Source organism: Electrona antarctica (genome assembly GCF_951216825.1).
Source record: "Electrona antarctica genome assembly, chromosome: 6".
Taxonomy (NCBI): domain Eukaryota; kingdom Metazoa; phylum Chordata; class Actinopteri; order Myctophiformes; family Myctophidae; genus Electrona; species Electrona antarctica.
Window position 1 is genome coordinate 12,958,080 of NC_136811.1, and position 25,193 is coordinate 12,983,272.

The following is a 25,193-nucleotide window of genomic DNA, read 5'->3' on the forward strand; positions in this document are numbered from 1 at the left end:
GTTCACAACGTGCACTGTCTCTGACAAAACATACCTCAAAGTGAGCAAGTTCACGAGCAAGAAAAAAGTGATTACAAGGAACATTGTTTCAATCTATTCAGAAATGAATCTCTGACCTGCTGCATTGTAAATGGACATTGTAAATGGTGCATTTATATAGCGCCTTTATCCAAGGCGCTTTACATATATTGTGCATCAATTCACCCACGCATTCATACACCGATGGCAGCGGAAACCATGCAAGGCACCAACCAGCACATCAGGAGCAATTTGGGGTTCAGTGTCTTGCTCAAGCACACTTCGACACTAACTCTGGGGGAGCCTGGGTTCGAGCAGGCAACCTTGTGGTTACCATCCAGCCACTCTACCCCTGAGCCACCGCCACCCCAAGCTACAGCCTGCAAGCTACAGCGAACCGAGTAACGATGTCTTTCACCTCTTGACTTGCTGAACAACAACAGTATGACTCTCTAGTGATAGGCCAACTGGTATCAAATGTGTCCTTTTGAGATGATGGTGATGTAGCCCGGGATAATGTGTTAGGTTTCTGGTCTAGAGGGGCAGGTCGCGGCAAGAGATTTGCGCACACCCTGATTGGATCTCACCGATCTGTCAGTCACCTCCGGCCCCTCCTCTCCCCCCCTAGTGCAGCGCTACATCACATCATTTGGAGCGACACCTACCCAGAAAGGGTCGACTCCCACTTTTAGACCAGAGCGGCCAATGCATTCCTCCTGGCTTTCATTTTTTGCGCCGACGGAAATTAAAGCCTGGTACCAAGGCTAATGGTGATGCTGATGCAGTCACAGCCACAAATGTAAATCTGCAAAGTAACTACAGTACTTTTAACTACAGTAAATTGACATTTACATTATTTACATGTGTGTCCTTCCATACAAGTCCAGTTCAAACATCACTCCGAACTCCTTGTGTGCAGCTTATAGTATCTGACTGGTTGTCTGATTCTTCACCACCCAGCCCTGCTTTCCTGTCCCACTAACCTCCCCCTGTGGCGACTGGTGGCACAGCATGTGAAGGCGCTCTGCAGTCACATGGGCCTCTCCAGTTCCCTCACAGCGCCCGATCCACGTCAGTGGAATGGCCTCGATGCCATAGTGGGCCCCGGCAATGGCCCCGGCCATGCACGCTATGGTGTCCGTGTCCCCGCCAAGGGCCAGGCTGTATGCCAGTGTCCTCTCCAGGCCTCCGTAGTGCTCTGGAAGGCCGTCTCGGGGCTGCAGACAGTGGAGCACACAGAAGATGGCAGTGGGGACGGAGTGGAGAGCTGCGATATCGTTACCGAGTTCAGAGATTACCTCTTTTATGCTGACCGTATTCCTGTCCATCAGGTGTTTAACTCTGTTTAGGCGCTCACAGAATGGCTTTTCTGCTTCTTTCATGACTCTGGCATCATTGTGTGCGGACTCATCCTCCTCCACTTCTTCCATCTCTTTGATCAGCCTGCTGATAAATTGCTGGGGAACATCTAGCGCCCCTTGCAGTGAGAGGTGGACAGCCAGTGCCTGCAGTACAGCTCCGTTATAACCCAAAGAACAGGAGTGAGTTAGCATGGCTCCTTGACGGGCGAACCTCTTGACATCAGCAAGGTCAGGGAAAGCCAGAGCGAAGGGGGCCGCCCTCATGGCCCCCCCGTTCCCAAAGGAGCCTCTGCCATTGAACTGGTCCCTGGCTGGCTGGTATACGTCACTGAGCTGTGGACAGGACAGCTTCTTCAATACCCGAACCACACCAGTACCATAACCCCTGCCAGGAGAAACACTGTATTCCTTAGCAAACCTGCCAGCCATGTCCTGCTCATCAAACCCGGCTCGCTCCAGCAGGGACTGGACCACACATTGTGTCATGGCTACGTCGTCGCTGTATTCAAGAATACCATCTCCTTTCGTGGCGTCGTACAGGCTGTTTAGATGTTGCAGCACCGTCTCCATGGGAACCTCCGCCGCTCCCTCAAACTTCCCACCGACACAATCACCCAGAACAGCTCCTACCAGAGTACCCCTGAACCGGGACAGGGAGGACACTGAAGCCATTGCAGACACTGCAGTCACTGCCATGCCCTAACAAAGTGTGAAGGAAAAAAAACTGTTATACAAGGTTATGCTCCCCTTACTGACACCTATCAGACTCTCTGCCTTTTTAAGACCAATAGTGCCATGTTGTCACCGCCACGTCACTGTGATGCACGTGACGTCACGTGAGGCTATTTACTCACGCAGCTCATTATTTTTGAGGGGCACTAGCCCCTCCTATTCCCAGCTTTGTGTTTGTGTGTACCCCATAGTGATGATTTGATTGGCTGAGCACGGAATGTGATGTATGATGATGTATAATAAGAGCGCCCCTCACTTTACATTACATTTGATAAGAATGACAATCAGCTGATTCTGATCCAATCAGAAGTTCACAACACCTCGTTATGCATTGTGAGATTGCTTTTAGATTTGCTACTTTCACTATGTTTGAGGGGCGCTAGCCCCTCCTATGCACAGCTGTGTGTTTTGATTTGTTTTGATTGGCTGAGCACGGAATGTGATGATGGATGATGATGTATGATGATAAGAGCACCCAGCCCTCACTTCAAAAATAAAAACAGATATTGTCATAATATTATTGCCGTGTTAAATGTATTATTAGGTAGGCCATAATTGTTTTCTATGTGTCTATGTGTACATTTTTCTTTCAGCAGGGATGAAACGTGTGTGTGTGTGTGTGTGTGTGTGTGTGTGTGTGTGTGTGTGTGTGTGTGTGTGTGTGTGTGTGTGTGTGTGTGTGTGTGTGTGTGTATTTTCAGTCAGTGCAAATCCTTGTGTAGCCCCTAGAGGGAAGCAGAGATAAACGATGTCAGTGACACAGGTATTTAAGGCCATAGTAGTTCAAGGCCTTGCTAATCTGTGGGTCCTCACAACACCTTACCGGTTACTGTACGTGTAGCCTCGGAAACCCAGACGTTTTTATTTCCGTGTTGTGAGAGGTTTGTTTGAATGCCAACTTGACAAGTGGTATAAAGCCTGTTTGGTGTTTTATTGTTTTTACAGTGTGTTTTACTTTTGCTGTTCTACATGGAAAATGTTTGTTATATCCAGGTGTACCGTTCATTTTTCTATGATACCTTGGGAGTAGGTTGATTATTATGGCGGGGTAACATTTGGTAGCCCATATATATATATATTTTTTAAATAAATCATCCGAGTAGCCTATCGAGATATTGTCTGATTTATTACTATTGTTGTTGTCAACAACTTGTTGCTATTATTTATTTTATTATCATTTATAACCCACACTTCCGACTCTGAAACCAAAACCACGTGACCAAAACCTAGCCACTTGTCGACAGCGCACTGCGCATGCTCCTGTGTTTGACAGGACCATATAAACAGCCGTGTTTGGTCAGTCGCACCTCTCTTCGCATTTAATTTCTTTTACGCACCCACACAGACGCGGCTACAAAGACCATGCAGCTCCGTTCCGGTCTGTCGAGGGCTCTCCCACGGGTCTCCAGGCTCCTGTCCTGTCGTTACTCTGCCGCTGCCATCCCGCAGCCGAACCCCCAGCCTGAGATCCACTATAACAAGGTACTAATGCATTGAGGACTCTAGACGGTGTAGTTCAACGACCGACAGTACCCTGTACAGTGTCTTTATGTGACAAACCTAACCTGCACCATGTGTTTGTGACCGCGTATGTAAACTTCTACTTCAAATATCAAACCTGTTGTCATTGACGACATTACACTTTTTAAGGCCATGCATGCAATCCACTGGCAACAACTTTGTCAGTCAATGCATGATGCATGGCCTTAAAAAGTGATATTTTGCTGTGATCTGTAATTTGGCTTCTAAAACAGTGACTGTTTTGCACTGCGACCTTTTCCTGCTTAACAACAACGCCTACTCAGTCCAGCTCAGTTTACACATTTCACAAAAGAGTACTTTTGGTGCTCTCCAATAAACACTAAAATGAGAAGCATGTTTGCAACATGTTGAGAACACTGGAAGATGAATGAAAGAAGTTTGAACGTGGGAAATATCTTGGTGCAGCTTTAGACAGAGGCCTCTTGACACAGATTGTTATGCAACCACTTCAGGTCACTGGGCGAACAGCCACAGCACACACAGATGCATACACACATACACAGTAAAAATTCCTCCTGGTAGAGCGATATCCGATCAAATGTTTACAAAGTACAGTGGCTGTGTGTCCTCAGATTCCTCCCTCTAATCGCTTATCTTCCTTCCTCTTTCTATCCTTAATTTTAATTGAACCCTCGACTTTCTTGTATCCCTTTCTATTGTCCTCGACTCAACTCTCCTCTCCCAGCTCCATTTGGAAACTCACCCTCCGCTATTGGCTCTGAGAAGAGGTTCCCTCCAAGAGCAGTGGAGAACTCTTTTCGCAGCATTGTATCCCAAAATAAAGGCATTTCCTGAGAGCTGCAGATAATAGAGTTTGCAGTGGAAAGTACAAACTTTGAAGCTTCATAAGCTTTGCAAGTAGTTTTCACCCCACCAACATTTTTACTTTCCACTCCAAATTCTGTCATCTGTAGCTCTCAGATAATACCTTTTACTTTTTGGATACAATACAGGGAAAAGTGTTTTCTCCACTGCTCTTGGAGGGCTCGACCTATGCTGGGATATCCTGACACGGAACCTATTTTCTTCTCGGAGCTAATCGCGGCGGGTGAGGTTCCAACCGGTGCTACTCCTCTCCTATGCTCTGCCCTTGCGTGTGATAAGAGTGTTGGACAGTGTCCAGTCCAGGGATTGTTTTGTAACTGATAAGGGGCAGGCCCGGCGCCACGGTGGGGGGGGGGGGTCAAAAGGGGTATTTTACACCTCAACCCAACATCTTTGACTCCTCATATGAAAAGTGTTTTTTTTAATTCATTTGTTTCTCTTTTGTAATGTCTGATGTGAAGTAATGTGTTGCCGTCTTCCCTGAGGTGATAATGGCACTTCAGTGTGCCCCCTCGAAATGTTCTGACCCCTTAGTAATTTCATCCTGGAGCTGGCCCTGATAAGGGGCATGAAATGTACTGAGTTTATTGGTGGCAGGCTGCATACGGCTAAAGGTGGCCTTACACTAGCCAATTTTTTTCAATCTGAAATCTGATAGCACCACACACTACAGGATAATCGGAGCGGGGCAGAGCAAATATCAAACATTCTTGATGTTGATCGGGCCGATCACGCTTTGAGCGGTCGGGCACCCCCCGAGCGTCAAAAACACCCGATTATCGGCTAGTGTAAGGCCACCTTTAGTGTAGCAATGCAATTAATAATAGCTAGGTGTCACTGTGTTAGATTTAGGTGTGCCAAATACAGTGCAAGCATAGATGATAATGTTGACTCTTGTACTGTAAGTGCTTTGCACATTGGCATTTCATGAGCTGTGGCTGTTCACAGAAACTACTACAAAAGCAGCGTAGGCAAGGGTTTCATTCCCATAAAGGTGACTTATTTAAAATGCAGATAATGCACAGCAGCACTTTATTGTATTTTAATGGTTTTCCTTGGCCACAAGTTTCCTGTCTCCCATGAGGCCTTGCGTGAATTATGGGCATCACTTCCTCATCGTCAGTGGGAAGGAACACAGCCTGACCGGAATCAGAATTGGCTCATATTGGTCTGCCTACTTCCCTACAAGTTATCCCTCCACACAACTGATTAAAAATACAATTATGTTTCACCTGTTTTCTGGACTGGTTGGGACAGTGCCTTCTGCGTAAAGGGGGTAAAACTAGACATGGATGTCTCCCCATCCCCACACTGGCTCCCCGTTTCAGCCACGATCGACTAGAAGCCAAGGTCCTGCTAACCACGTCTATGTCGATTGTCTGTCTATCGAAATGCGGAAATCACCCGTCGCTCCCGGTACACGTTGGTCCGACATGCGTTGCATCGTGTTTTTGGTTATGTTTGGGTATAGGTTGTCGGTCTAATGACTGTCGGACCTTTGGTGTGTCAGAACTAAAGCCTGTAAAATGAATGACCAATTACGCCTGACAATAATTTATCTTAGCTGTAAACCTAAATCCTTTCCTGCCTTTCATTCTTACTGCATAGCTGCTGCTGTTGCTGCCGTGACACCTGAATCTCTTAAGTGACTTCAGCGATCAATATAATCATTGATCATCTATTTAAATCGGCTGTGTGGAGGGGAATCTTGTAGAGTAGACTAATGTTACCCTTTTTGATTTGTCAGGTTGTGTTCCCACATTATAGAGGGTATGCACTATGCGCATGCATTAAGTGAGTGGCAAACTGAGTTTAACGTTCTTTAACTTTGTTTAATGCAATCATATAGGACTTTTCTGTTAGCATGTATGGGCTTTCAAGGCCAGAAAGTAGTTTTTTGCCTCAGTAGGCGTTCCTGCATAACTTCCTGGTATGATGTCACGTGCATACCCTCTATTGTCGATTGATTACCTTTAGCTAAGCCTCTCCCACTTAGACACTCCCACTTGGACACTTTCCAGCCGGGCTCATTCATTCCAATGTAAATATGGATTTTGCACATTAGATACTGGTTCATTTTTGGAACCGGACCTTCAAAATCTCTTCTAAATCCGTCAACAAGGCCTGCCATATGCACTGGAAAAATATGTCCGTGACATTTCTTTTTTAAAACAATGTTTTATCATATAGGACAACTATTTGTCTAAACCATGTTATGCTTAGCTGTGATTGACTGAATTGAACGACTCGCACCCTCTTTTCCCCAGTAAGCTCCCTGGGAAATGTGTGTGTATACTTTGTTGCCAGAGTAGTAATCTCCTCTTTCATGTCAAGAAAAGAGTGGAGAGTCCATTTTGTACTAGTATACAGTAAAGTAGAAATGCTGGCAATATGAATGAGTCTTCTTCATCTCATCTTTTAATGTCGTTTCTGTAAAACTGTAAAGCAGTTTCAGTTACAGGTCAATTTTTACACACGCACTGTTAAACTAACGCTCCAGATCTCAATCTCTGTTAAAGACAAAATCTGAATGTGGATCATCATGACGGATGGATGTTTGTACTACTACTTCATGAAGATCTCCACAGCAGTTTCTGTTTCAAATATATTGAGGATTGGAGCTTTAACCCGTATTGTCTGTGTAGTGTGTTACTGTGTTTAGAAGGATGTCTGGATGGAACACTAATGTGAATTTGGTCCATTGGCAAATCTGATTTGTTGTTTTTGCTTCAGCTGTTCATCAACAACGAATGGCAGGATGCAGTGAGTGGCAGGTCCTTCCCCACCATCAACCCATCAACTGGCGAGGTCATCTGTCAGGTGGCTGAGGGCGACAAGGTATGCACAAGCACGCACACACATGCACAGAGTGAAACCTACAAATTCTCTGTCGCACACTATCAAGCAAAGTTGCTCTGAGAAGTTGAAACGAGAACATTCACTGCTATAAGTAAAGACCAACAGGACCCACCTCCCCGATGCATGATCATCAGCTGACCCTCAACCTTGCTGCCACAGGTTATATGATGATGGTCCACTAAATTGATTAGTCTAACACAGCGCTACTCAACCTTGTCTGTGCAGCCCGTCATGGTCATACCAATAAAAAATATTTTTCTGCTTTCAGTGTGGAAAAGTCTAGCGTTTCTAACCACACAATGTGATCATGCGCTACTGAGCTGTTTGTTCTACCTGCTGACAAAAAGTGGGCAAGTCCACATGCACAGCTGCAGCATGCATCCATAACGCGTTGAGCAGTTGTGATCGGCTCGCGTTCGGTAAACAACACCGTCATATGAGGACACAGTCATATGAGGAAGTGCAAACAAGTTACGGACGCGGACAGAAAACGGCATGTTTTGTGCTTGTGCAAAGAAGATCCTCTTTCGGATCAACTTATGTGAAAGTGCCTTCTATCTCAACAATGGGAATTATCAGTCAAAACAATAATTTCAGTAGTATTGGTCAACCTGATATTTGATTTATTTGCAACAGTAATCTGTTCATGTTCTCTTCACATGTTGTGAATAAGTTGAGTAGCCCACTGCAGCCCTGTTTAACTTAACAGGGCCCCCCCACACATACAATTTAGGCATTTAGCAGACGCTCTTAATCCAGAGCGATTTACATTAAGCAATAACAAAAGCATGGCATACATCACATATATAAAAAGTAGTTATCATGAATCATGCGTAAACTAAGAACGTAACAGTAGAGTATCTATGTAAACTATACATACTATACTATATAATATATTATACATGTGTACTATAAAGTGCTATGACTACATAAAATTCAATTCTAGAGCTGTCTACGTAACAAGCTATAAGTCTGTTTAAAATACTATCTAAGTCTACATAATGTGCTATCTAAGGGGCTAGGGCAAGTGCTACGGGCCATGGTGGAGTCTGAAGAGGTGGGTTTTCAGACTACGGCGGAAGATTGGGAGTGAGGCTGCAGTTCAGTTCTGACATACTTTCTTCCAGAAGTATTTGCACAATCTATTAAATCAATTGGATAACCTTTGCACTCATGCACCTTTAATAATAATACTTTATTTGTATAGCACCTTTCATGACATGAAATGCAGCTCAAGATGCTTTACATAGAAATGGAGAAAGAAAAGCAAGGCATAGAACATTAAAATAATAGCAGTAATGCAGGACATGAATATTAAAGGAATTTAAAAGATCAATTAAAAGCAAGAGTGTAGAAGTAGGTCTTGAGCTGTGCTTTAAAAATGTCTACAGAGGCTGCCGTAGAAGCAGAAAGCTGCTTTAGTGCAATGTATTATGTACAATATCTAATGTGCTTATAGTATACAACATACTTGGCCATGATAAAAGTGTGCGTGTGTACACCACTTACTCACTGTGTTGGGGTCCTATTTTTCCAGGCGGATGTAGACAAGGCGGTGAAGGCGGCACGGGACGCCTTCAGGCTGGGGTCACCATGGAGACGGATGGACGCCTCACATCGTGGGCTGCTGCTCAGCCGATTGGCAGACGCTATTGAGAGAGACTCCGCCTACCTAGCTGTGAGCCAATCACAAATTTCCTTCCAGAGATTAGGTTATATTAGAGATGCCTTCCTTGATCCCAAGGAGGGGAATGGATTAGAAACGGATCAAAGGTTTCCCTCTGGGTTCTAAGAACAGTGAGTTATCTGTCCTTTCCAATTGATGTCGTTATGATGTCGTCGTCACTGTAGCTTAGTTAACCCATTGAGGCCTGGGACTGATGTAGAGTGCATGCATAAAGAGTGGCAAATCAAGTGACAAAGTGAGTTTAGTGTAGAAGTGAGTTTAAATTTGTTTAATGCAATCGGTTGGACTTTTCTGTTTTGGCTGTCAAGGCCAGAAAGTAGTTTTTTGCCACTCGGAACTAGGCGTTCCTGCATAACCTCCAGGTATGATGATGTCATGCGCATACCCTCTATTACAAAGGCCTTCTAAAATCTAAATCGTAGTTCTCACACTTTCAAGATGTTTTAAAAAAAGTTAAAAATAGCAGTTGTACAAGCACGGCATGTCGGGCACGAAGTGACATGCTGTGAGCTTGTATATCTGCTATTTTTGAATACCATTCCATACCACCTATATTTATATAGCACATTTAAATAAGATTGTACCAAAGTGCTTTACAATAAATAACAACTTGATTTAAAAACATACAACCTACACAGTGTAACTTTAAACATCACAAATCAATGCTGGCACATAATAAAGAATAAAGATAAAACTTGAGGCGTGATTTAAACACCTGAATAGCCAAATAAATACAGCACATTGAATACAGATGCATAATCATCAATCATAATTATGGTTGTATAACTAGAAATGATTAGGGTAATTTATGAGGCAGTTCAATACATTTATTCCGTTAATATTCACCTGTCAATCCAAGCTAAAGTCCAAGATGCACTGAATTCAATTATTTCTCATATTCCAAAACAGTTTGAGTTGGCTGGTTTTGTCAGATGCGCTTTGTAATACTTTTCATTGGTGAAATGTTTTTTTTAACCTTCACACAGATCTAAAAGGTTGTTCAATAGATTTGATTTATGAAAGAAATACAGACATTTTGAGTTGGCTTATTTATGCACGACAGCGACGACATTATGGACTATTACAATATCCAAAATTCTAGAGACAATTTAAAGTCTCGTTATCAATATATATTGATATCCACTCGCTATTTTCTCCAGCCTTACTGTATTGAATTCATTTTTACTTTATTTCAGTTTAGGCAACTTATACAACCATATTGAGGAATTTGAACTACTGGTTTTCTATTTGTCTTACAGTTTTATCTAGAGTTTGCATATTGATCCTATAGATTAATCTTACAAAATGAATGACAGCTCAAATATTAATTGTTTAAAATAAATGGTTCCAGTATTCATTTGGAAGGAACAAAACAATGAGAGAATATGGGTGAAGAAGCTGTGTGCAACAAGTATACTGTAATGATGATTTGTCCCAACGTACGTAATACTTTATCAGTAAAGCAGATGTCTGGTTTGCATGACAAAGGAAAGAGGGTGTATGTGTTTGTTTGATACCGGGCGTATAGCAATTGAAAACCACATTGTCTGTTTATCTTACATGTCCCTTCAATGTTTAATGGATATTTCTATGGATACTTACTTGGGGAGGGACATGTTTACATTTGACCATAAGATTACAAATCTGTCCACTCACGTTTGAGCTTTAAAACCTGATCACATGACCAGTGTTGTAGTGCTACTTTTAGAAGTTGGGGGACACCTCAAAAGACACGTGCGCGTGCATGTGTGCACGCATGTGCGCAACGCATGCAGACATGCACTATAAAACATGCAGACCATAGCCTATTTAGAAACCGGGTTTACAATGCTTAATCGTATCTATAAACATAAGTCAAAAAAACATATTTGCCCAAAAATAAATGTAGACGTGGGGGGGGTGGAGCGCCATCCACCCACTACACCCCTGCACATTACCATACTAGCTGCTGGTACAGGAGCTGTGTGTGTGGGTGTGTTTCTCTTGTGCAACAACATTGCACAACTCCATCTGCACCTACAGTGACTTAGCATTTCTTGTTTTTATAATATTTCCGTTCTTGTGACCCAAAACGGAATTAGTTTAATGAAATGTATTCCGCAAGCCTACTCTTGTGCCTAATTTATATTGGACTTTTTCATTATTCTCGTCTATATGACAATGGGGACACCAGGTTGACCCCTTAGATAGCACTTTTTAGACTTAGATAGCATTTGAAACAGACTTATAGCATGTCATGTAGACAGCACAATAATTGCATTGTATATAGTCATAGCACATCATAGTACATATGTATAGCATAGTATAGTATATATGTATAGTTAATATGTTCTATACGTTCTTAGCTTACGCATGTTTCTTGATAAATGCATTTTATATATGTGATGTATTCCCATACTTTTGTTCCTGCCTAATATAAGTCTCTCTGGATTAAGAGCGTCTGCTAAATGCCTAAATTGTAAATTGTTGAAAGTGGCTAAAATATTGTATCCCCCCCCCCCCCCCCCCGACAGGAACTAGAGACACTGGATAATGGGAAGCCATATGCAGTGTCCTACAGTGTGGATCTCCCCACTGTGGTCAAATGTCTGAGGTAACGCACACACGCAAGCATGTCAGGAACATGTGCATTCACATGATTTTAACCACCACTTGTATACTTTGTTGACAGGGCTCCCCAGGGCTCTATACTAGGCGTGCTCCTTTCCCCCTCTACACCAAATCTCTTCGCTGAAAACAAGCTCACAATGCTTCGCTTTGCGAGCTTGATTGTAAATTGGCCATTTCATGAGCATGACGTTTGTTTGGGAAGGCTAATATTTGACCAACTATTATGTACACAGCAGTAAGATGAAGTCGCTGACCTTCATGTAATAAAGTTAATTGATGCAATAGCTTTGGAAAGGCTAAACACATCACCATGGTTCAGTTTCAAAATCAAACATAATCAGATCACTTGAATAAATGATTATCTAAGGTGCAAGAAAGCTTGCTTACTTTTGCTCGGAGAGCTCAGACACGTGGGCAGGGTCACGAGCCGAGGATTCGGTTTCCCCAAGTAGCCTCTCCCACTCAGCTACAGCTAAGGTGTGTGTGGAACATGAAATCAATGAATGGCAACTAAGCTATATATTTTGTCTGTCTATATCGATACAATCCACTCCATACGGCCCGTTGTGGCTCTGTAACTTCAGCTAAGCATTTTTCCAATCAGGTAAATGGTATATCTATATCTTTTTAATGTGGCACAAGATTTGGGAAGTTTGGTTTAGCCTTCCCAAACCTACACTACCTGCCGCCATAGGTCTGAATGTCCCCGCACTATTGGGGAATGACTGTTTGATTTATTTTATTGTTCCCGATGCTGGTGGTCTCTCTAGCAGTGTTCCCATTTAGTTTCGTTGTGTATTGGCTGCCGCTGCATGCTTTCCTTTCACCACAATGACCATTCTGGCTGTATAGAGCGTCGCAGTCCCGCCTCCTACCCTGGACCAGGAAATGAAACCCAATGCATTTTTCCCATAGACATTTCTTAAAGTATTTATTTAAAGACGGTTACGCCGTGGACAAAGCCAACTCGAGTCGTGACAACTCATGACAACACAAACAATATTTTGGACCAAACAAATGATTACAAAGAAAAACAACAAAAAGTGTTGTAACCTGCCGTTTGTTTCTTTCTAATTATTTGTTTGGTCCAAAATATTGTTTGTTATGAGTTGTCACGACTCGAGTTGTTTTTGTCCGCGGCGTAACCGTCTTTAAATAAATACTTTAAGAAATGTCTGAGGAAAATGCATTGGGTTTCATTTCCTGGTCAGGGTAGGAGGCGGGACTGCGACGCTCTATAGCCTACCCTACGTGCAGTAACTGCAGTTTCTCTCTAGTCTCAACTCTCCATCTCCATTTTGTCCCACCCACTTTTACGTCCCGACGGCGCCACTGCAACATTTGGTGCTGCAACATTTTTTTTTTTAATTTCACTGTACTTGTTTTAAAGCGGATGGATACACAAAATGTGTGCATACCTGAACTTGTGTGTGTGTGTGTGTATGTAGGTACTACGCCGGCTGGGCTGATAAGTGGGAAGGGAAGACGATCCCTATCGACGGCGACTATTTCTGCTACACAAGACATGAACCCATCGGAGTGTGTGGCCAGATCATACCGGTGAGGAAGCACATGTACCTACAGTATTGAATTGATCACAAAAGTGTGTGTGTGTGTGTGTGTGTGGGGGGGGGGGGGGTCTTTATTAATGGTCTCTGTTGTTGTCACATGTTCACATATTGTCACACTACGTGCAGTTGACTCTAAAACCACTTATTTAGTTTTAGTCAAATTATGTATTATGTCGCCACTTGACTTTGTATTTTGGTGTAGGTCTTCTGTCGCCAGCAAATCAGAAATTGTGCCCTACAGCAGTTTAAAAAGTAATTAATCGTCTGACTGAGGAATGGAATGCTGTACTACATCATATCGTGTTCCCTGGGTAGCCATTGACATAACCAGTTTGGCAGAGTTTGCACTTGATGTAATACAGACCTTCTCGGTGGCAGATGCTCTGAATCAGTGATGAGAAGCATCCCGCAGCTGAACCTTTTCAGATCGTTTGAGTTTAACCACTTGTATGTGAAAATGTAATGTCCAAAAATGGGGACACCATGTTGAAAGTGGTTCCAAGAATTTTACCAACTGACCAATAAGACAAATAAAATGTTGCACAGGAGGTGAGCATTTTCCCAAAGCACCACTAGAGATGGAGACAGAGAAAGTATCTGTTGATATACAAGTGTTAACACTGCCAGAAGCGCTCCCCTACTTTTTTTCTCTCTAAAGCCAAGCAGCCTCTAATTTACTATGGTTTATTGTAAAGAGAACTTTTAAATAACGTGTGGATTTCTTTCTTTCATATCGACATTTGACACAAAGTGCTTGAGACTGAACTATTTATTTCCACTCTGAAAAACGCTATGTGTGGACACAACCATGCAGTGTTGCCAACTCTCCAGTAACGGAAGTAGCTAGTGGCTCGTCGAAAAGTCGCTAGAGACGCAAATCGCGCGCCGCCCCTAGCGACTTTTGACGATTATAAAAACATTTCGTCTCTGCCTGCACCAAGTGGTTTAAAGAAATCTAACCCAAACAACACATTAAGAGTCACATAGTGTTGTGATTAACTCAGTTACTTGAGGAGGTGGAAATAGTTCTTATAACTGCTGTTATAGGAACTATTCGCGCCTGGGTTCAAGGTTTCGTTATTCTGCAACGTTGTGGCATTGGGAGTCCCATTTAGTGGGCGTTTCCCTCACCAATAAACCAGTGGCAGTATTTCTGCAATGACAGACACACAATACAATTGTGAGAAGCACACCAACTACATGACATGGACTCTGCTCTCTCATTACATTGTCTGTGGTTCTAAACTTGCTACTCAAAACGTGGACGGGCACTAAATCTTTTGTCCCACAGAGTTGTGTAGTCTGTGTCCTTCCATCACTCAGCTGTTCCTCAAAGGGGCAATGAATTGAATCCCACTGCATAGCTTTGTTGCGATATGTGTTTATAGTGTGTGTTTTCTTTTTGTATGTGTCCGTGCAGTGGAACTTTCCTCTGCTGATGCAGGCGTGGAAGTTGGGCCCAGCTCTGGCTACAGGGAACACAGTGGTCATGAAAGTAGCTGAACAGACTCCTCTCACTGCTCTGTATGTAGCCAGCCTTATTAAAGAGGTATGTATATATATATATACACACACACACTGTTACAAACCCTTGCATACACACAGTCACCCCCCCTCCCCTCCACTCTATAGATGTGTGATACACCTATGTACTATTATATTGTAATGATTTGTTTGTGCGTGCGTATTAGGTTGGTTTCCCAGAAGGGGTGGTGAATATTATAGCTGGCATGGGGCCTTCAGCTGGTGCTGCTATCTCTGCTCACATGGATGTTGACAAGGTGGCCTTCACTGGATCAACAGAGGTAACGCACAGTGTAAAAATTTACTACATTTTTATATATAAATATATACGCAAAATTGTATTAACCATCCAGATTTGACTATGGATGGAGGTGTACAATAGTTTAGCTGCATTGGTGTTAACATAGTTAAAGGGTTAAAATTACTAGAAATCTTCTGTGCCGCCAAAAGGATTCCCATAGTTAAAAATGTTTTTTTTTTTTGCGGCTTACGCCTTTTATTGGTTTTTGAAGGGACAGACAGTAGGCTGACAGGAAACGGGAGAGAGATGGGGGAAGACATGCAGTAAAGGCCGTGTCGGGCTCGGGAGTCGAACCCGCGGCACACTGCGACTGGATTACCAGTCGGGTGCCCAGACGGTTACGCCACCGCCTGGGCCTAAAAATGTGTTTTGTTTTGATTATTTTGGTATATCTCTTATTCTGATTTGTGGCGCAACTAGCGAGACTAAACCAATGGATAAGCATTTTGAGGGGAGAAAAAAAACCCAATGCGAAGCCAACCGTAATCTGTCACCGAAATACTATTATGGTTTTCCTTTTTTCTAAACTGGATCACACACTGGCCAGTTTGGAATGAATACAAGGCTTTCCTCCGTGGTGGAAAGCCTAGTGACACATGGTTAATCTTCTATATGTCATTAAGACATGCGAATCCCTTGACTCCTTCAAAACCGCTCTCAAAGGGCACCTACGGACGGCTGCAATTCGAAACTGGCCTCCGTAAAATCTGAATCCCACCGCCCACCCCCTTTTCTCCTCACTGTATATTTTTCTTTTCCCTTTTTCCCTCCCTTATGATGAATTCCTGTTCTGTTCTTTGACTATATAGAAGTGTCTATTTGTACATCTCTAAATGTTTTGATGAATTTAACAAGGTGGACCCTCTTGTAAACAAGTGTAATGCTTAATTGGGTCGTCCACTCACAGTTAACAGTCTTTGTATTGATTTTGTGCTTGAAATGTACTGTAAAACTGTAAATATATCAATCAATACATTGTCATTGTGTGGCAGGTGGGTCATCTGATCCAGAAAGCATCAGGCAGCAGCAACCTGAAGAAAGTGACTCTGGAGCTTGGAGGAAAAAGTCCCAACATCATCATGTCTGATGCCGACAGTATGTTGTTGTAAAATGGCACCCTCTTAGTAAGTAATGTACTGTACAACTGTTTTTGTGTTGACATTGGGTTGTACACTCTGTGTGTCTCAGTGGAAGTTGCTGTGGAACAGGCCCACTTTGCCCTGTTCTTCAACCAGGGCCAGTGCTGCTGTGCTGGCTCCAGAACCTACGTGCAAGCAGACATCTACGATGAGTTTGTGGAGCGCAGCGTGGAGCGTGCTAAGAGGCGTGTGGTGGGAGACCCCTTCAACATGAACACTGAGCAGGGACCCCAGGTAACACACACACACACACACACACACTAAGATATAGACTCTTGTAGATGTAGTTATCGATTCTGACATTTTCAATCTACGAGAGTCTACGCGTACTTGCCCCATGATCGTGAGCACCGAACCCCCTGCCCCAGAATAGCTTTTGTACAGAATATGTACAAATGCCAAATCTAAGGTGCTTACCCTGCTGCCCCACCTGTTCGGTTTATATTCGGAAAGTGTTTGAAATATGTAGGTCCGTAGTTTTCAATAAAAGTGTTTTAACCCATTTTGGGCGGGAACCCGTTTTGGTGTTAGCATTATGTTATGCTTTAGTTATTGAAAAATAGCAGATCTACAAGCTCATAGCGCGCCACCGAGTGGCGCGCTACGAGCTTGTAGGTCTGCTATTTTTGAAAAATCGAAGAACGACTGACATAGAAACATAGTTTTTTCAGAAAACTGTCAGGATGTAGAAGACATTTTTAGAATCTGATCTCAGGTCAAAATGGGTTAATCCACCACTCTGTCTTGGAATCTTTCCGCCATCTTGGATCTGTCCTCGTCTCCCCAAATGAGTGCAACTGGCTGCGCAACCCTGACTGCCAGGGGTGCTGTTGCAATCGAGGAAAGATCCAAGATGGCGGAAAGATTCTGAGAAGGAGTGGATTAGAACAATTTTATTAAACTAACGGACCTACGGGTTTCCGAATATAAACCGAACAGGTGGGGCACCTTAGATTTTGGATATGTACATGTTCATAGCTATTCTGAGGCAGGGGGTTCCGCTCTCACGACCATGGGGCGAGTACACTTGTCTTAGACTATCGTAGATTGAAAATGTTGGAATCGATAAATACATCTACGAGAGTCTAAATCTTAGGCTAACGCTCAAGTAGTTTAATCTCTTTTTCTGTATCTTTCCCGTGTTTAACTGCGCTACTGTTAACATCAATGAAAAAAAAGTGTCACACTAAATTAGTTCAATTTAGAATGTTACATTGTAGATGGGACAGGGGTCCCATCAATAAAGGTTGTGTAAAACGGGGGTCTGTGGCTTAATGCTCATCAAACTGGAAATTTAAAAGGTTGAGAATCACTGTAAATTAAATCAGATCGAGCTAGTTTTGATTATGCACTGAATGTTTTGAGGCATGACAATGGTGAGCCAGTATGTGATATTCTGAACACGACCTGTTCTGTGCAGGTGGACGAGGAGCAGTTTAAGAAGATCTTGGGCTACATCAGCACTGGGAAGAAGGAGGGAGCCAAGCTGCTGTGTGGCGGAGGCGTGGCCGCAGACAGAGGGTACTTCATCCAGCCCACCGTGTTCGGAGACGTCCATGACAACATGACCATCGCCAGGGAGGAGGTGCGTCTATATAATACGTCTGATCCGGGGTAGAATCGGGACAGATTTATCATTTCATACCTTACACATGCATGTATAGACTGTTGTAGATTAATTAGCAATGCTTTTTAGTAGTACTTCTATAAAAGGATGAGAGTGTAAAGTATTCTGTAGGCACTTTAACTTCTCTATTAGAGGATCGGAGTGTATTTGAGTAAATAAAGTATAGGCAATTGAACTCAGAGGAGTGTATATGAAGGCCTCTACTGTCTGCAGATCTTTGGTCCAGTGATGCAGATTCTAAAGTTCAAGACATTGGAGGAGGTTGTGGAGAGAGCCAATGACAGTATATACGGCCTGGCAGCTGCTGTCTTCACCAAAGACCTCGACAAGGCTCACTACATCTCTAATACTCTCCGAGCTGGAACTGTCTGGTAAATTTCACCACCACTACTACTATGTAGACTTGATTGAACAACAAACAAACCTGCCGTCCCTAGTTTGGACATTATATTGTGCAAAGTATGGCTCATGGAAAATCTGGTAAACATTCAATAACATTTTTAAAGTACTTGCCTGTAATTATGTACATGTCTGTCTGTAGGATTAACTGCTATGACGTATTTGGGGCCCAGGCTCCGTTTGGAGGTTATAAGGCCTCAGGAAACGGTAGAGAGCTGGGAGAGTATGGCTTGACCAACTACACTGAGGTCAAAACGGTAAATATGAACGTCACATTTATTTGGGGACTTTGAATCGTTTTCTGTCCAGTTAATTTTGTTCAGTTATGTGCCAACAAAATGCTTCTTAAAATCTGCTTGACTTCTGATTTCCTGTACCTGATAGACACTTACTATTTGCTTGTTTATTAAGTGCTTCTATTGTACCAGTTAAGTTTTGAATGAATGAATGAATGAAAAACTTTATTCCGAACATTATAAAAAATTAGACAAAAGTCAAAGAATTAAAATAAGTTCAATATAGAACAATTAAAATAATATTAAAAAAAAAAAAAAAAAAAGCCTCACTGGCTGCAAGTATAATTATATTTTTTCTTTTTTACTTTTATATATGTTCGGAAAGGAGTAGGGAGAAGTTAAAACTTGTACTTTGTATACAATCATGGGGCTACTAAAATGTATAATATCGTAACGTTTAATCCCAGCGTTATTGCCAGCGGTGAGCTAGCGGTAGGGCTGCCCGGGGCACCGCCCCCACGCACGCCCCCACATGCACGACAATGTGCGTTGGCGACGGCACGCTCAACACCTAAAACAAATCAACCGGTGGCGCCGTCTATAGACGCCTTAACGGACTGTCACACTGATAAGCAACGGCATGCACGCGCATACCGGCAGCACAAGAACCCTGCCTCTCATAAGATGCAATGGAAACGTTTTAACTGCACTTGCGTGTAAAAATGCACCATAAAACTTTCAGATGCTGTTTTTCTCCCAGTGTGTAGGAAGAATGATTAGGATTTTTATTGTGATCTCTCGCCCTTGAAATATATCCTTGCCTTCTGTTGTGTTTGAACAATAATAGCAATTCAAATCAGTTGTCCTCAAAACCACACCGCCAGTCGCTGTCATAAGAACGGGAGGTGTGCTCTTGATCACGGCACCAGAGCAAAGAGCAGAGCCTGTTTGTCCATGGCTGCACACGCACCTGCAACCCATCAAGTGTAATTTATGCTTCGTCCCGTGATGGTGTCTCGCTCACATAAGTATTGCCTTCTATTCTTGATTTGAAACAAAAATAAAAAACAACAAATTTACAATGGAACTAAATAATTAGAATAGCTGGGTTTCCATCATGTAACTAGCACGAGCTGAGTGGCTATGTGCACATGCATGCGTGTGCATGTGACGTCATTAAAATACAGCCCTACTAGTTAACAAATCCACAGCACACCACTGGTTATTGCTGACATTTCCATATCCTGTTTTGTCTTGCAGGTGACCATCAAGGTGCCTCAGAAGAACTCCTAAACAACACCCTTGGAACCATTGAACTGTCCTCAACCCAGGAAGCAGCTGAGAGCAGAAACGGACGATTCAGTTTGTGTTTAGTCCTTTCTGGAAGGAGGCAAATCATCTGACTCAAGTTTGTGTCCCAAACCGGCTTTATCTCAAACAGGAAACCCCGTAACCAGGTTTTTGTCATTTCATGCAGTACTTTTAGCTATGCAGTTGTACTTGAATGCACACTGTGTTGCCTTTTTAAATGTGCTATATGGTGATGCCATCTTCAGTTGGAAAGTCACATATTCTGCTCTTTTAAATTAGCGGTTTTCTGTTCTGATATGAAGTGGACGGACTGGGCATGTTTATACCCACCATTTTGAATGTAAAATGTGGAGCAAGAAGTAGAGCATTTTTGCTGCGACCAAGCTGTTTTTGCTTCTCATGTAAGTAGTTCTAGTGACGATGCATTGATGTATTTACACTAAAACAAGTTTAAAGTTCCTCATGACCCAAATTTGGATTTACATTAAAAAAAAGCACTCTCACTCTCACTCTCACACTCACTCTCACTCTCACACTCACTCTCACTCTCTCACACTCACTCTCTCACACTCACTCTCACTCTCTCACACTCACTCTCTCACACACTCACACACACACACACACTGTATCTCCAACAGCACTTATCAGAGTTATGCTATTTTTCTACGTCGGCCTGTGAACTTTGAGATTACTGAATTTTGGGCAATAAAAGCATTTTCAGACATGATGCTTGGACCTCTTCTGTTGTGACGGCAGGTGTCACTTGTGATGATGTAATGAACCGCATTGGAGTGATGCAACAACCAGGTGGCCATATGGCCAGGGGCCATGCAAAGTACTGCAGTGATGCAACAACCAGGTGGCCATATGGCCAGGGGTCAATGCAAAGTACTGCAGTGATGCAACAACCAGGTGGCCATATGGCCAGGGGCCAATGCAAAGTACTGCAGTGGAGTGATGCAACAACCAGGTGGCCATATGGCCAGGGGCCAATGCAAAGTACTGCAGTGGAGTGATGCAACAACCAGGTGGCCATATGGCCAGGGGCCAATGCAAAGTACTGCAGTGATGCAACAACCAGGTGGCCATATGGCCAGGGGCCAATGCAAAGTACTGCAGTGATGCAACAACCAGGTGGCCATATGGCCAGGGGCCATGCAAAGTACTGCAGTGATGCAACAACCAGGTGGCCATATGGCCAGGGGCCATGCAAAGTACTGCAGTGATGCAACAACCAGGTGGCCATATGGCCAGGGGCCATGCAAAGTACTGCAGTGGAGTGATGCAACAACCAGGTGGCCATATGGCCAGGGGCCATGCAAAGTACTGCAGTGATGCAACAACCAGGTGGCCATATGGCCAGGGGCCATGCAAAGTACTGCAGTGGAGTGATGCAACAACCAGGTGGCCATATGGCCAGGGGCCATGCAAAGTACTGCAGTGATGCAACAACCAGGTGGCCATATGGCCAGGGGCCAATGCAAAGTACTGCAGTGCTTATCACACTATTTGGCTTCAGCACTCCTTTATTTGTTTCACCTTACTAGTTGGTACATTTAAACGAGAACCAGAGCTGGATATGAAACGATGGGTGAGATGATCTGCCTTTGAATATAACCACAAAGAAATGGGAGAGTTGAAATTGCATTTTGAGCACATTTAACTGGCCATACCATTTTGATATTTTTTTTGGTTTTAATGTTCACATAAGTATTGCCTTGCCTTCTATTATTGATTGAATTTAACAGATTGGAGAATTACAGTACATTTCAAGCACAGTCTACGTCCACATTAATTATCCATAATGGATCAGGAGTCAGGACAGCTAGGCCTTTTTGGGGAGGGGTCAGAATAAATGATGGACTTGGACTGTTATTTGTCTCAACTGCTCAAAAATAACTGAAGAAACATATTGCACCTAATATCTCATCGGAAATCAACGAAATTTGCATTGGTCACACCAAACCTATTCCTACACGAACCCAGGGCAAGGCTGACGCCTAGGTTCATTTTGTTTCACTTCATCGTTAATGAATCGCCGTTAATGATAGCGATTCAGGTCTGGAGCCAGCTAGGCTAACATGAAAATCCTGTTTTTTGGCTATTTCAATTCATCACATCTGTAAATGTTATGATTAATTGAAAATGGTGGACCCTCTTGTAAACGAGTAATACTTTGTCTACTGACAGTTTTTGTATTGAGTTGTACTTTAACTGTACTGTAATTCTGCAAACTGTTAAATACTTCAATCAACCACTGTACTGCAAAAACGGAGGTGTAATGTGTTAAACACTGCCACCTCCCGTCCATAATTAGTATTACTGCAATACAATAACTAGCTTACACATTGGTAACAGTAGCTGTTGTGTACCTGTTTTTGAGGGGTGTTATACAGGTTTAATGTATTTCAATGTTTGTTTTAAAAACGCCATTGACAATGAAGGGAAAGTTTACGTCATCTTGTCCCTAACACAAACATTAAATGCCATTAACAATAAAGAGAATGTAATGTTTTGTCACAGTTTGTTTTACATCATAATCAACATGAGTTAGACTTTAATATATTTGCGCCCCTCACTTCACACAGGTGATTCTTTTTACTTTGACCCTCAATGATAATCTGACTGCACTCACCTATAGTAACAAGTGACTGTTGCATGTCTGTTCTGTCATTGGATGAGCTCTTCAGATGACGTGACACTTGCTGTGACTTGCAGATGTAGAGTTGTCAGACAAATTGAAACTGCAGTGCAAAGCTATAACATTTCTAATTTGATTATCAACTATTCCATCAGACTGGTTGTAACTTGTAGCCCAAGGCAGAGCAGTTAAAGGCATTATTCAAAACTATTGTTAAACTATTTGTATTAAAATCTATTGTAATTTTAAATACAAATGGAAATGAATGAATTATAAATTAATTAAAGTACCTAAAAATTGTACTTAATGGTTACCTTCTACCACCATCTGTCTGTCTGCCTGCCTGCCTGTCGGTCTGACTTCCCACCCTGGAGAGTAATGATTACATTGGTTCATAGAAGGTGTCAGTGATGTGTTCTTACATTAAGGATGCATGTTGTATTATTATGGGTTACATCCATGCAGCTGTGTGCACTGTGCAGCAACAGCTGTAAGCAGCATAATCATAATCAAAGTAAATCAATAATAAGAACTCTGGTACACTTCTATACATGCCTATTTGTTTTTGTGGAAAAATAAATGTCATTTTACTGTGTAAAACCTTTTCTGTATGATAAAGTATGTTTATGTTTTTTTCTCCATGGCGAAATGACACATACTGTGACTAATCATGTTATTTCACTGATTGATGAGTTATCATGAATTATTATTTATGTTTTAAATCACACCTGTGTGAAGTGAGGGGCGCTCTAATCAATTATTGACCTTATACTATTACCAACCTTGAAACATACCTTAGTTACGTCACCAAGAATAGTGGTCCCTTATTGGCCAAGGGTTTCCACCGACATACCGACAGACAGCCGATTTGCTCAGACACAAATTATGTAAATTCTCTATCCATTGTCAATGGCATTTAATGTTTGTGTTAAGACAAAATCGTTACTTTGAGGAATAATGAGGGTGTCACAGAGCTCTCTGTGATTTTAAGTTGTAATTTGTTCCTCTTGGTGTCACCTTTCAAATGGGGCCTTGGGATCATGTACAGAGCATTTGAATGATGTTTGCTGTGCATCAAAGGTGTCTTTAGTGCATTTAAGGGTTATCGTGGATGTTAATCAGATAGGCTAATAGAGGAGAAAGCATGACAGGACACAGAGAGCCTGGTAGCTCAGTGTGTTAAGTTGCTGTCCACATTTTCCAGATGTTGTGGGTTCAAATCCCACTCTGGTCTTTACTTTGAAGAAAGAAGAAGATAAAACTGCCCGGAAATCTCACTCAGTCAGGCTAAGGTAGTGATGGTGCAGTTGGTAAAGAACAGGACCTTGAAGTGTATGCATTGTGGTGTGGCCAACCACTCGCAGGTTCAAGCCTAATGCCACTAATTAACATGTCCTGATCATACTGGTTGACTATGAGTGGGCGGTGGTGCCCCTAAAATCCAGATCTGTCTGAAATAGTAATACAAGGAGAGAGAGGAAGGGGTGTCTCAAATCTATCACTTTTTATAATTCAGCTTACTTGGGCACACATGCTGGAACTTTTTACTTTGAAATGTTTTATAGTTTCTGAGTTATTTAACTTAAACGCCCATTGCATTCTCAATGGCAATAGCACAAACTTTGGCATGCTACTAGTCCTACATACTTACACCTAGAAACCCCATTCAAACCTATTTAGGTTCATCTTACGGTGGACATGTTTGCCTGAAAAGGAATCTTTGAAATGTTTCATCGTTTTAGAAATATAGTGCTTTCAAATTTGAGACATTTACAATGGGGCTCAATGGCAGATATTGGCACGTCAAAAAAGCACTTTCACCTAGAAACTCCATTCACACTTTTTATAATTCAGCTTACTGTGGAGACACATGCTGGAACTTTTTACTTTGAAATGTTTTGTAGTTTCTGAGTTATTTAACTTAAACGCCCAATGCATTCCCAATGGCAATAGCACAAACTTTGGCATGCTACTAGTCCTACATACTTACACTTAGAAACCCCATTCAAACCTATTTAGGTTCATCTTACAGTGGACATGTTTGCCTGAAAAGGAATCTTTGAAATGTTTCATAGTTTTAGAAATATAGTGCTTTTAAATTTGAGAAATTCAGAATGGGGGTCAATGGCAGATTTTGGCAAGTAAAGATTTGAGTGGGGTTTGAACCTACAATCTCCAGATCATGCAGCCAGTGTGTGCTAAGTCACTGATCTAATTGCTACCTGCCACAATGCAGTCTGCTGTTCCCTTTGAGTACAACATTGATACAAAATAAAATACAAAGAATAAAATAACAGGAGATTTGTCTATTGTTTCTTTTGCTGTTGTTTATCTCTAGACGTTTGAATGTTTATGAACCACAATGGAAACAAGTCTCTGGCTCTTCTGTCATTATCTATTCGGCCTTTTAAGAAGAGCATGCACGGTGGCTCACTGGGTACAGAGCCTGCCTGGGAATCAGGAGGCTGCAGGTTCAAGTCCTGGCTCTGACATAGTGTTCCAAAATCATGAAAATATGACATAATATATTATGCCGTCCGAAACCATGAACTATGGTATGTTGTTTTTTCATGATTTTCATCTTTTTTCAAATCCTCTAAAATCACGAAAAACGACATGCTATAGTATGCCGTCCGAAACCATGAACTATGGTATGTCGTTTTTTCATGATTTTCATCTTTTTTTTCAAATAGTCCAAAATCACGAAAAACGACATGCTATAGTATTCCTTCAAAAATAAATTATAACTTTGGCATGCTACTAGTCCTACATACTTACACCTAGAATCCCCATTCAAACCTATTTAGGTT

General features: G+C 42.3%; 2 protein-coding genes across 2 annotated transcripts; one reads left to right on the forward strand and one right to left on the reverse strand.

Moving 5' to 3' along the window:
* Positions 1–938: 938 nt before the first annotated feature.
* LOC306924959 (ADP-ribosylhydrolase ARH3-like) lies at positions 939–2,075 on the reverse strand (the record flags this gene model as incomplete). The annotated part of the gene is made up of 1 exon (XM_079503638.1): positions 939–2,075. The coding sequence occupies one exon, from the start codon at positions 2,073–2,075 to the stop codon at positions 939–941; it is 1,137 nt and encodes a 378-aa protein (XP_079359764.1).
* A 1,330-nt stretch (positions 2,076–3,405) lies between these two features.
* LOC306925733 (aldehyde dehydrogenase, mitochondrial-like) lies at positions 3,406–20,466 on the forward strand. The gene is made up of 13 exons (XM_079504763.1): positions 3,406–3,593; positions 7,212–7,316; positions 8,875–9,015; positions 11,538–11,617; positions 13,083–13,194; positions 14,626–14,754; positions 14,897–15,010; positions 16,023–16,125; positions 16,219–16,403; positions 17,590–17,754; positions 18,010–18,167; positions 18,338–18,452; positions 19,692–20,466. Exons 1-13 carry the CDS (start codon positions 3,474–3,476, stop codon positions 19,722–19,724), a joined length of 1,560 nt encoding a protein of 519 aa, XP_079360889.1. The 5' UTR covers positions 3,406–3,473; the 3' UTR covers positions 19,725–20,466.
* Positions 20,467–25,193: the final 4,727 nt, after the last annotated feature.